The 12,776-nt window shown below is 34.9% G+C and overlaps 3 protein-coding genes across 6 annotated transcripts; 1 reads left to right on the forward strand and 2 right to left on the reverse strand.

Moving 5' to 3' along the window:
• On the forward strand, positions 491-4,567 carry LOC109342668 (3-oxoacyl-[acyl-carrier-protein] synthase 3 A, chloroplastic-like). The gene is made up of 8 exons (XM_019580616.1): positions 491-945; positions 1,536-1,684; positions 1,939-2,075; positions 2,315-2,420; positions 2,507-2,625; positions 2,947-3,011; positions 3,097-3,322; positions 4,039-4,567. Exons 1-8 carry the CDS (start codon positions 776-778, stop codon positions 4,258-4,260), a joined length of 1,194 nt encoding a protein of 397 aa, XP_019436161.1. The 5' UTR covers positions 491-775; the 3' UTR covers positions 4,261-4,567.
• On the reverse strand, positions 5,351-9,286 carry LOC109342669 (myb-related protein 2-like). 4 transcript variants are annotated; one of them, XM_019580619.1, is made up of 7 exons: positions 9,280-9,286; positions 7,396-7,605; positions 7,211-7,287; positions 6,725-6,782; positions 6,546-6,642; positions 6,385-6,454; positions 5,351-6,201 (listed from the first exon to the last, which is right to left on the reverse strand). In XM_019580619.1, the coding sequence occupies exons 2-7, from the start codon at positions 7,598-7,600 to the stop codon at positions 5,542-5,544; spliced, it is 1,167 nt and encodes a 388-aa protein (XP_019436164.1). In that variant the 5' UTR covers positions 7,601-7,605; positions 9,280-9,286; the 3' UTR covers positions 5,351-5,541. The 4 variants fall into 4 exon arrangements, with proteins under 4 accessions (XP_019436164.1, XP_019436162.1, XP_019436163.1 ...); XM_019580617.1 differs by lacking the exon at positions 9,280-9,286 and adding an exon at positions 7,811-8,203 and having other exon boundaries at positions 7,396-7,601; XM_019580618.1 differs by lacking the exon at positions 9,280-9,286 and adding an exon at positions 7,819-8,201.
• LOC109342671 (pentatricopeptide repeat-containing protein At1g05750, chloroplastic) lies at positions 11,010-12,637 on the reverse strand. The gene has a single exon (XM_019580621.1). The coding sequence runs from the start codon at positions 12,599-12,601 to the stop codon at positions 11,036-11,038; it is 1,566 nt and encodes a 521-aa protein (XP_019436166.1). The 5' UTR covers positions 12,602-12,637; the 3' UTR covers positions 11,010-11,035.

Below are 12,776 nucleotides of genomic sequence, written 5' to 3' on the forward strand. Positions count from 1 at the left end.
AGGTACTAGAGTTTGTCACTGATACATACATACATGCAACTTGAAAGTTTTTAATATCTAATTGGAATAATGAATAAAAGTTTTTTTTTATAATTTGTAAAACAACTTACAAATGAAATACCATAATTTAGAGACTTTTTAAATTGTACAGGATTACTACGTATTCATAAATATTCACACGCCTATCACTTTGTAAGTATATAGTGGTTAAAGAAATACAAATAAGTAAAGTAACATAATATATCAAGAATATCAATATCTAACTCTACCACTTTTCACAAATCTTAATCAACCAGTAACAATTGATTTTTTGTCATTTTGATGTCCTTAATTAATAGTGTATTCTTAGTTGGTTCATCAACCTTCATTTATCATACACAATGAATGAATAAATACAATAACAACATATAAGATTCAACTTTTTTTATATTTATTTTCTCTGTTGTTTGAAAATGATAATATTAAGAATGATAATGGAAAGAAAGATGGGGAAGCAACACAACAGAAGACAAACCAAGAACATTAGCATAGCGGCGGACATAGTGGTTTCTTCTCAGATTGGAAGTGCCTGTCATACACATCATTGTAACAAACAACAACATCATTGTTTCTTTCTCTCTTTCTCTTTCTCTTTCTCTCTTTCTCTTTCTCTATGTATTTCTCACTCTCTCCTCTTCCTAATTCTTACCCTCAACCATATAATATAACAACCACAATCTTAATATTATATTGATTACTTTCTTGTACTCTGCTTCTTTGGTTTTTCTATTTGTAAATGGCCAATGCATCTGGGTTCTTCACTCCTTCGGTTCCCAACTTAAGATTAAAGGTTCAAACTTTCATGGGTATTCATCGTTTTCAAGCATTTCCCTCCAAAGTTCTTTGCTTTGCTGCCATTGAAGGTGCTGACAAAAGTGCTTCTCCTTCCAAATCTCGCTTACCCAGGTCAGGTTTTTTCTCTGATCTAAATTGGAGATGCAATTATTGATTTCAATGCCGCTGCTTTGGATTCAGAGATTTGATTTTGAGTATTATCATTAACTACTCACTTGCTGGTTTTGGCTTTAAGAAAAGTGAGTCTACAAAAGAACTGATTTTTTGAGAAGGTGAAAAATATAGCTTTTGGCTTTAAAAAGTGATCCTACAAAAATGATTTTGTCAAAAGTGATTTTCTGAGAAGATGAAAAATATGGCAAAAAAGCTGAAATTCATTACCTTATTTTGTGGCTTTTGCTTTTCCTGTAAAAGCCATACCAAACAGTCCGAAATGATTGTTTAAAAATCAAAATAATCACTTCATTGTGGAAAAAAAGCTTAAACAAAAGGGCTCTCAATTTTAAATCTTGGCACTAACATTATTTTGGCATCTCAAATATCAATACTACTTGTACACATTCTGGCTTATAAATTAGACTTGACTTTTTTTATGATATGTCTTATGCCTAGCATCACTTAGAGGCAGCGGCTCTTATCAATCAGATTGCTCCAATTTGTTTTTCTCTTATTTATATAATTCAATTTCGAAGTCTCTACAGGCTTGTCAGTCAAGGCTGCAAGTTAGTTGGATGTGGTTCTGCTGTTCCATCTCTTCAAATTTCCAATGACGACCTTTCGAAGTTCGTTGATACTTCTGATGAATGGATATCTACTCGCACCGGGATCCGTAGCCGGCGAGTTCTTTCAGGTTAGTTAATGTCCTTGTTTGTGCCACAACCACTTAGGTACGAATACAATGGTTAGATTATACTCTATGCTTTTAGCTTAGGCTCTTGATGGGAAATTGGAAGGGGTATTGATCTGAAACAAGGCATTGAAAGGGTTATTCATCTAGAAAGTTTTAGTACACAAGGTGACTTTGCAACTTGTTTACAATCATTTTGGAAGTTTTATAGTATGGTGATGGATCTGGCTTGCTATTGCTTGATGTGATGCTTGCAGGTAAAGATAGCTTGACAATTTTAGCTGCAGAGGCAGCAAGGAAAGCTCTTGAGATGGCGAAGGTTGACCCTGATGATCTTGACCTAATATTGATGTGCACATCTACACCGGAGGATCTTTTTGGTAGTGCTCCACAGGTATTGGTTCAGGGTGTCACATTGAGAAACATTCTTCCATTCTATTTAACCTTAGCAAAGTAATCTGTATTTGTAATTTACTCATTTAAAGTGATTAATGAATAGAGTAGTTGTGCAGTGCAGTTATGATGTTTCAAACACCCTCTTGAATATGATTGACTATTGACCTTATTACTGTCCTCTTCCTATTTTCATTCCTTTATCCTCTCTTATAACTTTTATTGTCCTATGAGTTTCAGATTCAAAAACAACTTGGCTGCAAAACAAATCCACTGGCTTATGACATTACTGCTGCATGTAGTGGATTTGTGTTAGGTTTAATATCAGCTGCTTCTCACATTAGGGGTATGGGTTGGTTATTTTGTTGACTTCATACTTGCTAAGTGTAGTAAAAATAATTGCCCTTGATTTGTGATTCTGTGTGAATGCAGGAGGTGGATTTAAAAATGTTCTAGTTGTCGGGGCTGATGCTCTTTCACGTTATGTTGATTGGACAGACAGAGGGAGCTGTATTCTTTTTGGAGATGCTGCCGGTGCTGTACTAGTACAGGTAATTACATACCTTACTGACATTGTCCAACATTACTAGCAAATGTCATTAGCAATTTGGATCTCTATCTTGGCTTACTATTCGATTTTTGGTCATATTTGTTTTCGTTTCATTTAAGAGGAACACATTTGAAAGTCTTGTGTGAAATTTAAGACAAATGCAAACCATAGGCCAAGATGAAATTCGCTGTCCTTAGGTTTACTCAAGATTTTATTGTTGCTTAAGACGATAATTAATGTTTTTACTTCAACATGAAGAATTTGTTTTTCGCAAAGGGATATAAATTTATGTCATTGCTCTTATTTTATGGTTACATTGCAGGCCTGCAACAGCGATGAAGATGGTTTATTTGGTTTTGATTTGCATAGTGATGGCAATGGTCAAAGGTTTGTACTCCCCATATTCTCGAGAAGTGCCGCTCTCTTCTTCCTATAAGCTATGCAGTTAAGCAATTACTCTCACTTCATGCAGGCATTTGAATGCTTCCATTAAAGAAAACAATTCAAATAATGCATTGGATTCTTCAAGCGGTTCTGTGTCAGACTTTCCTCCCAGACAGTCCTCATATTCTTGCATTCAAATGAATGGCAAAGAAGTTTTTCGCTTTGCAGTACGATATGTGCCACAATCAATTGAGTCAGCCCTTCAAAAGGCTGGTCTTCCTGCATCTAGCATTGATTGGTTACTTCTCCATCAGGTACAGATGAATGATATATAAAACAAAACTTGGGCATTTCATTTGATATCTAATACTTATCTATCTTGGGAATTTAGGCTGTGATTATTGCTGATGAATGAACCAATTCTTTCATTTGCCTTCCATAATAATTCCTCGCACTATTACTTTTTACTATGGCAAATATGATAATAATATTTTGGTTGAATCACTAGTAGCAACTTGCTATGATATCTTGAAATGGATGGACAAATGAATATATACTTTTGGATCCTTTTGCTATGTTTTTGTGATATGTGGCATCCTTAGAAGCACAAATACAGATATGGATAGGGGATACAACACGATATTGATACGAAGGTACCGAAAAATGTCATGAAATAATTGAAAGTATCGGATACCAGTACTACAACCATTTTTAAGTATCAATGCTTCATAGGTGGTATCCTAGGAGGATAATAGTACCTATTAGTTCAGTTTTTATCTTTGGCATGCTAAACTAGCTGGTATCAATATCAAGTTTATTCATACATTTGTTTTAAAAAAGAATGTCAAAATATAAATTTAAAGGGTGGGAAACCTGAGCTATCCTTTATGTTATGCAATTCAATAGTTGCATGTGTTATATTATCACAATGCTGAGTGGTACGGTGAATTCAAAATAAAATAGCATTTAACTTGCTTACATGAAGATTTCTTACATGCACTTATGCTGTCTTACTTCTTGACAAGCACAGGCAAACCAAAGAATTATTGATGCAGTTGCCACTCGGCTAGAAGTTCCGTCAGAACGCGTGATATCAAACTTGGCGAATTATGGTAACACAAGTGCAGCTTCAATTCCCTTGGCTTTAGATGAAGCGGTTCGAAGTGGAAAGGTTAAGGCAGGCCAAACTATTGCAGCTGCCGGCTTCGGTGCTGGTCTTACGTGGGGTTCAGCTATTATTCGGTGGGGCTAAGAGCTCATCTTTCAGGGCAAATAGAGAAGAAACTCAGGTTCAAGTTCAGCTGTCCAAATACGTTTTTAGAAATGGGATTTTGGGAGGTTGCAGTGTGAGAACAATAACATGCACCACTCCCTCAACCGTGTCATTTTTTGTCTTCAATTCATGCTCTTCTTTCTCTAGTACCAAATTTCTTTCACCTGACCTATATATTTATTTGCCATTCAGATTTATTTTAAAAGAGACTTGTATTTATGTTTTTTTTAATTGTACTTGCAAATTAAATGCAGCACGTGGAAGTGTCTGCATGCTTGCAAATTAATTTAATCTTCTTTTTTGTCTATGGCTATGTATTATCACATACATAGTTGTGAGACTAATCTCTGGAACGAAAGTGATGTTTACAATTCATATATACCCAGACCTGCAATTCATATATTATCAATACATAGTTGAGATCCAAAATTTTGATATTTGCTGTTAAATAGGTATGGGAATTTTGATACCCAGACCAGCAATTCATATATATATATATATATATGGTAATATAATTAAACATATTTTCCATTTTAATTGTGATGTTATATGTTCTTCAATATAATTTTAATTAATCTTTATTTAATCTACTTTTCTTATGGAAATTTCTTAAGGTTTCTGTCACATATGTCCAAATTATCTATAGCACAATTATACAATTTTTTCTACAATAAAAGTCATTTTTACTTTTAGGTTAAACTAATTAGTGATATTTTTGTTTGTGTAACCAACTTGGTTGAAGCAGTCCACTCATACTAGTTATGTTGGATGGTTATTTTTATTTTTTAGTTGGATATAAAATTGAACATTTTAAGAATAATGCATGTTACCTACATTCTTATATGGTTTTGTCATTTAGCCTACATACTATATACTAAAGTCCATATATTATGTATCATGTAGCTGGTTTGTCTCTTATAATAATGATATAAAAATTGAGAAACTGTATAAAATTTGGTACGGCATACTGGAATCAATGCGTAATAGCATGTAACTATGGTTACATATATGATATATGTCATATATTTAGCTTGCATGATGCCTTAAACTTTTGAATAAGCTGGAAAAAAAACTGAATTTTATTACTGGATTGTAAATTAGTTATTAGTCTTGTTGCAACTTATTTCATTAATGTAAAAATGGCTCAAATCTGGAAGAAACAGAAGCTGATATTGTAATAATACACTGTTCCTAGTCCCTACCTTCTTCCACTTAATGCTTAAATCAAATTTTGGAGAAGCATTATTATTTTCTGCATTCTCAGCTCCAAGTGAGTGTATTCAAGTCAAGTTGTTGTGTTGCAGCTTCATTATCTCCATGTGTGTTTCTGTTTAGGTCCAATCTTGGTGCTGCAAAGTAAGAATGCAACCTATAATCTTGAGAAACATTTTCATCCACCGCCTTTTTTGATTCTCTCCCTTCTTCATTGGTTCTCTTCTCTGTGTCTCTTTCAAGTCCAATGGTCATAGACAAGTTGCTAGGATTTCTTTCTACACCATGACTTCTCTCTGCATTCCTGCCTAATGGTGCAAGAAAGGTGTTCTTATTCACTTCTATGCTTTCCTTTCTATCCATGAATGCATTATGTCCATTATTGAAGTGTCTTAAGGCCTTTCTACCATTTTGTACGTCTTGCTCCTTCTGTGATCCGTCGCAGGATGTGAGGCAACTTTCGATGGAGCAGTCGTTTGGCTGTTGTGTTTGCTGAGGGCAAAATCCTTGTAATTCCTTCAGTTCCAAAAATGCTGAGTTCAAGCACTGAGAGGATACTTTGGAAACAAGTTCTGAAAGCTGAACTTTTGCAGCTTCAAGTCCTACTATTCCCAAATTCTGTCTACCGAGTGTATCCTGAGCTTTCTCCAGCACAGACTGCAGGTATTTTCCTTGTGCCTCTATTCGGAGCTGCAAGTGTCGCTGTACCTGGACAGGTTCAGAATTATTTGTTACAATTTAAGAAAGACCTTTGCTATATCTATATAAAACATTGTCACAATAATCCTCATACTTCATAAAGAAAATATTAAAATTAAAAATTAGAAAGCACTTGATACTTTAGTAAGTATTAATTGAAAAATGAATGCATAGTCAGTGGGTGAAACTCACCTCAAGTTGTTCATTTAGCCTTCTCTGCACCTCGATCTGCATCTGCAGTGCCTCGCCAATATGTAAATCTCTGGGACAAGGGTATTGAATGTTAGTATAAAAATATTTGTCCATATGAAACAAGGTTACATGAAGCATGTGAAAATGGTTGTTTTTCTTACTTGTTAGCCACCTGTGGTCCAAGGCTTAATTTGTTCATCTGAGTTGTTCCATTGGTTTCAGAAAGTCTTTCTCCTGTTGCTGCACCTGGATTTGTTGCTAAGAATATAAGTTTCTCCTTCAAAACCACCTATCTGATTCATGAGTAGATTAGTCAAAATGGAAGAGATTGTTCACTTACCAATTTTGTGTATCACATTGTTGCTTTGTCCATGCAGGTTCTTGCTTAATCTGTACTTCTGGTGATTAAAAGGAAAGGATCAGTAATTCCATCATACAAGTTAAGGTTAAAAAGTGAGACTTGGATTGTGGCTATGTGCATGTTAGATGTTATATATAATATGAAAGTTTGTTTCCTCAAGTTTTAGCGTTTCTCTATGATGCATAAGACAAGAAAATTGTGCAGCTATATGATATACAATTTAACATACGTATACAATGCTTTCATTTCATGGCCAAGAAACCTACACACTAGTTATTTCAAGATTAAGATGAAGTAGTTTTAGGAATATGATAATGGAATACAATCATGTTTTTGCACATAATTTGTATACACAACATGAATTTGTTTAAAGTTACTATTTACTATGGTAGGAAAACATCTAGGACAAAATGAAGGGAATCTTATAATTAAAGGCTTTTAATACAAATCACTAATGATCTTTACCTGAAGATGACTCTTTAGATGATATAAGGTAAGCCCCGGAATCCCCATGAGTTTCATTACAGTTTTTGGAGTTGCTTCTGCAATAGAAAGATTGTAATTAATTTGCATCAGTGGTTCCAAATTGTACATATGTTCCTCAACATTTGATTATCCACAAGTGGATGTGTTAATTATATAATACTCACTGTCAGGTCCACCTAACTGATTGACTGCTTCTATAAACCTGGCATGAAGATCTGTTGTCCATTTCAATCTTGGCTTAGCATCAGTTGAGAGCACAAGTCCGGAATCACTCGATCCCCCATTTCCTGTTTGAAGGAACATATGCCTCTCTGAGGGGATTGCCATTCTTGAAGAAGAATGCATGTTTTTTCCTTGATGAGGGTACATCCTACCTACACACAAAAAAAAACTTATGTATATGAGCATCCTGACTTTAAAACCTACCAATCTACTGTAGTTTGTGTTTGGTATAACTTTTTCGATAAGGAAAATTTATATTAATAGGAACACAAGAGATGCCCTCCCAATACAAAGAGCAGATCAATTATTGATCTTTTTAGAAGCTAGATGAATATTTCAATCACTATAAGCTGCTGCATATTTACCTGATGGCTTCTATTCTCTTGAACACTTTTCTTCCTCTGGATGGTGAAACTAGATGAGACTCTATTTTCAATTATTATTATACTGGCCCTGATTCTAACAAATAAGAGAATTTATGTGAAAACTTGTTATGCTTGTTTTATTTCTCCTCTATGCACTTCTCTTCAGCAGAAAGCATGCTGAAACTGGTATTTATATCTGAGAACTGGAGGGGGGCTTGTAATCACAGGGAATCTTGGATAGAACTAATAGAAAACCAAACTTAATCCTTTGTGAAAAATAGATATTATTCCTTCCAACTTTTGTTCACTTGTGGGCCATGTTTTTACTTCCACCTTCTACAGATTGTACTCTCTATCTGAGTTCCTCTAAAATAATACAACTCTGGAAATATGTGCATACTTTATGAGGAATTGCACATAAATTAAAATTTATACAATAATGTACCTAAATTTTTTTATATGTTTAAAAAAGGTGATATGCTAATATCAATTTCATAACTGCATGAGGTTCCAGAACTGATCCTTCAAAACTTAACCAATATGCATTTGCCAGGTAAAAGTGGGAATCATATTCTCAAATTTGAAAGTGGATATAATATTTTATTTTTCTGACTTGGTTCTTGAGAATTTGATATCCCTCTCGAGTTGGAAGTGGCAAAGGCCATCCAGCCATCCTTTTTTATTTTTGATGTAGAGGAAGATTCTTAAAAGTTGGAAGCTTAATAAATCTGTTATTCCAAGCTTGAATGTACATATTTCTGTAGCAGCATATATAGAACTTGGAGTTTGGTTGAATGTTATCATCTATGGTAAAGTGTGGAGACAAAGACATGTAGCAACATCTTGATTGGTTGTATAAGGAGAACTTAGAACAAAGATTCTATTGACTAGAGCACAATGACATGTCATACATAGAAGAGAAAGGTTAAATATGTGGGAGGATGCTTCTTTTTCCCATGGGTGATGGGACTGTTTAATTTGGAGGTAAAGAATAGAATAAAGAATACGTTCTGTTTTGTCTCCTTCAACAAGTTTGGTACTTATTCAGCCCCCACTGATTAAAAATAGAAGGAAGATGTTATACCCTGAACTTTTCATGCTTTCTTTGGCATAAAAAATCAGGTCCTGCCCTTTGGAATCCTAAGCATGAAGGAGGGAGGGACCTAAGCCAGAATTGTACTTGATTGCATGCATGCATGCATTAGGTTAAAAAATAAAGATAGTACTAGAGCATATGTTGGACCACTTCCATTGCCCTTGACTTGTGCCATGGTTAATGTACCGGATTCCTGTGCATGGATTGGAGTTGCTACATTTTCATTCCTCATGTAACCACCCTTTTAGTTTTATGTACACTTGTTCTTATCCTTGAAGTAGAACTTTCACTAGCTTCTACAAAGAACAAAGATAATCATTCACTTTTTGTTTACCATTTCATACTGTTTCTACCCATTAGTGTACTCCTACCTTGTGCATAGCATAAGCAAACATAAAAAGTAAACTCGCAATGGAACACTAAATAATCATTTCTTGATTCATTAAATATATAATTTCACCATATAACCTTACTTTTTAAGGTTTGTTTATCTCATACATCATGTGCATAGTTTAGAACAACCCAATTTATATATATAGCATGCAATTAGAGTTCTTTTGAAGGTCATGTCATTTTTTAGCTCAAACCTTGCTTTGATTCTGTTTGAGGGTGTGGTGTATATATAATCATTGAAGGTATAAAGCCGTCAAAACCAAAACTATATATAGAATAATTTTTGTTTTTGCAGGTTTGATATCATGCTCATAATGTTTCTATATAAGTTCAAAGAGACAGTATTTCCCATATTTGCAGTAATCTTTACTCGATGCATGATTAAATGCATTCATGGACTCAATTACAAAGTTTTTTAAGTAGGAGATTTATTTGAATTTTAAGGAACTTAAACTCAGTTTCTTTGTTAAGCTATAAGCTTCCTCCTACCTATTGATCCAATTATATGGTGGTTGGATCAATAGGTAGGAGTACACTAATATTAAGTAGGAGATATCTTATGTTACACTAACATAAGATATATGAATTCCCTTGTGAGTGTAAGAAGAAACTTAGAAATGAGAAGCACAAGAGACAAGGAGAATCAATTTATATAATAAATAGTAATAAGTGACCAATCATGAGCTAAACCATTTATTACTGAGAGGGTTACTACTTGTGATTTGGTTGAGCACACATGAATGAATGCATGCAAGCATAGGTTGAAATGCAAAGCAAGAAAGGACCACGGAATGCTATTCCTCACAAAGAAAGGGAAGGAAAAAATAAAATAACAAAAGTTTGGAAGATTCTTTGGAATGAGAATATGGGAATCATAACTTGGATTAAAGTCCACATAAGTCATATTCTCAAGGAAAGAATTTAGTTATTATTCTTCTCTGAAAGCCACACAAAAAATGGATTCTCATTCCCCACCTCTATATATATATATATATTTAAAAGTATAATCAGATGCTTTGTCAGCATTCATTATGACTGTCAAGTACTTAACACTATTGTTTTCCCCCTTCTGATGGGACTGTCTATATCTTCAATTTATTTTATTTATAGTTTGGTCATCTAATTCCATTTTTATCTTTTAACATTGATATCTATGATTATACTATAATATATGACTATGATAGATTTGATTGAATTTAGACACCCGCTGAAATATGCAGATATATTACATAGAGGAGAGGAGAGGAGAATAGAATATGATTCCAATTCCATATAAAAGGTAAAAAGGATGAGTGACTAGTTGAGAGTGTCATCGCCAGGCAATGAAGTCCTATTGGACTAATAATTCATGTGTAACTAAGTATTATATAATAACAGCCACATGATATAACTTGATAAATGACTAATTGTCAAATGCAGGCACATGATATGATTTCATAAATGACAATTTGCTTGCATGTATCACTTCTTATCTTGTTACTTGCCTGATAAGAAAGCCAGGTTTCATCCAAGGTGGTGGTGTATTGTATCAAGTGTGGCTTTGTCCATTTGAATCTATTCCACTTAATATTTGTTCATAACCAGACAAATCACAGGGCTAAAGGACAAGACAATTAACCAATTAGTAGTTTTGTATAATCAATTAATTTGTAATGTTTTTAGATTGGTTTACAAATATAAAAGAGTTTTGTTAACATGTTGTGTTGTTTCGCTAAGCAATTACAAAATTCAATCATCCTCATAAGATTTTCTTCCAGAGAAATCAGGAACATAGCCACATAATTGCAATTCAAAGGTTAGAAGACCCAATGCTGAGTAAATGTCATCGTTCTCCTCATGAGATTTATCACCAGAGATAAATTTGTGAATGCTGGAATCAATCTCAATGGAACTAAAGCCAGGCTTCTTTTGTATCCCACGGTTCTTCATTGCCCTCCTAACCTTGTTAGCTCCATCCCACTTTCCAACCGCAGCATATATGTTAGAAAGAAGCACATAGTTGGAATCTCCACTAGGGTTCAATTCAACAAGATATTTCATCACTTTTTCAGCCAACTCAATGTCCCCTTCAGTCCTACAAGCAGCAAGCAATGACCCTAACACCACTTCATTTGGCTTCATTGGCATATTCTTGATCACATTCCATGCCTCCTTCAATCTCCCTGCTCTACTATACAGATCGACCAGGCAACCATAATGCTCAATTCTAGGGGTGATTCTCCTCACTCTCTTCATGTTATCAAAGATTCTTAGTCCCTCATCAATTAACCCAGCATGACTGCACGCCATGAGAGCTCCCGTATAGCTTACCCCATTTGGCTCAAACCCTTCCCTCTGCATTGAATTGAAGCAATTCAGAGCCTCACCTGCTAGTCCATTAACTGCCAAACCAACAATGATTGAGTTCCACGACACCAAGGTCCGCTCGGACATTCTATCAAACACTTGACAAGCAAACTCTATGCAACCACATCTAGAATACATATCTATCAACGTATTGTGAACTCTGACATTGTTTTTGTCCTTAAAATCTTGCATCATCACAAGTTTATGAACCCACAAGCCTATACCAAGTGTACCCAAGTTTGCACAAGCGGAGAGAACAGAGATAACAGTCACATAATCAGGGGACACACCAGCAAGCTGCATTTCACGAAAGCACGCCAAGGCTCGTTCATGGTAGTCTTTTTTCACAAACCCACCAATTAAAGTAGTCCAAGAAATGGCATTCTTAACAGGCAATTCATCAAACAGTTGTAGTGCATATTCAATTTCACCATTTCTCATACACCCATCAATCATAGTGTTCCAAGTTACCAAATTTCTGACACCCATTTGAGAAAAGATTAATGTAGCTAAAGGCATGTGGCCGCATTTAGCGTACATATCAATCAAGGCAGTACCCACCATAACGTTGTTGATGACGAAGCCAAGTTTTCGAGCCTGAGCATGAATAATGGAACCAAAGGAGAAGCTTGTATGTGATGGGTAATGAGCGCAAGCAGAGAGAAGCGTGATGAAAGTGATGTGATTGGGTTGAACAGAAGCCTCAGTCATGCGTATGAATAAGGAAGCAGCTTTAAGTAAGTGGCCAGTTCGACAGTGGTGAGCAATAGAGGAAGTCCATGCAGCAGTTGAATCCGAGGACTTGGAGGTGTGTCTGAGGGACACGTTGTTGTTGTTGTTGTTGTTGTTGTTGTTGTTGTTGTTTGTGTTTGTGTTTGTGTTTGTGTTTGTGGAGTGAGATTGATTTGGAACCTGTATTGGGGTAGCTGAGAATGCTGGAACGATCATTTTTGTTCTTTCTCTAACACCAAATCTATCACTCAATGCCAATCAATTTAACCAAAATCTGGGCATAACTTCATTAGCCTAAGTTTTATATTAGATATTCATCCAACATTACAAGTATATTAGGAAGTGTAATATATAGGAAATCTCAATCTTTATTTATTTTAACTCCAAAAAT

This window comes from Lupinus angustifolius, chromosome LG03 (assembly GCF_001865875.1).
Source record: "Lupinus angustifolius cultivar Tanjil chromosome LG03, LupAngTanjil_v1.0, whole genome shotgun sequence".
Lineage (NCBI taxonomy): Eukaryota > Viridiplantae > Streptophyta > Magnoliopsida > Fabales > Fabaceae > Lupinus > Lupinus angustifolius.

Excerpts from the sequence above, each read along its gene's own strand:
- LOC109342669 (XM_019580617.1), bottom strand. Across the intron at positions 6,455-6,545 it reads GGACCACAGGTGGCTAACAA|AGATTTACATATTGGCGAGG; the intron begins GTAAGAAAAACA and ends CCCTTGTCCCAG. Across the intron at positions 6,202-6,384 it reads GGCTAAATGAACAACTTGAG|GTACAGCGACACTTGCAGCT; the intron begins GTGAGTTTCACC and ends GAACCTGTCCAG.
- LOC109342671 (XM_019580621.1), bottom strand. The coding sequence starts at position 12,601 with ATGATCGTTCCAGCATTCTCAGCTACCCCAATACAGGTTCCAAATCAA.
- LOC109342668 (XM_019580616.1), top strand. The coding sequence starts at position 776 with ATGGCCAATGCATCTGGGTTCTTCACTCCTTCGGTTCCCAACTTAAGA. Across the intron at positions 2,421-2,506 it reads AGCTGCTTCTCACATTAGGG|GAGGTGGATTTAAAAATGTT; the intron begins GTATGGGTTGGT and ends GTGTGAATGCAG. Across the intron at positions 3,012-3,096 it reads AGTGATGGCAATGGTCAAAG|GCATTTGAATGCTTCCATTA; the intron begins GTTTGTACTCCC and ends CACTTCATGCAG.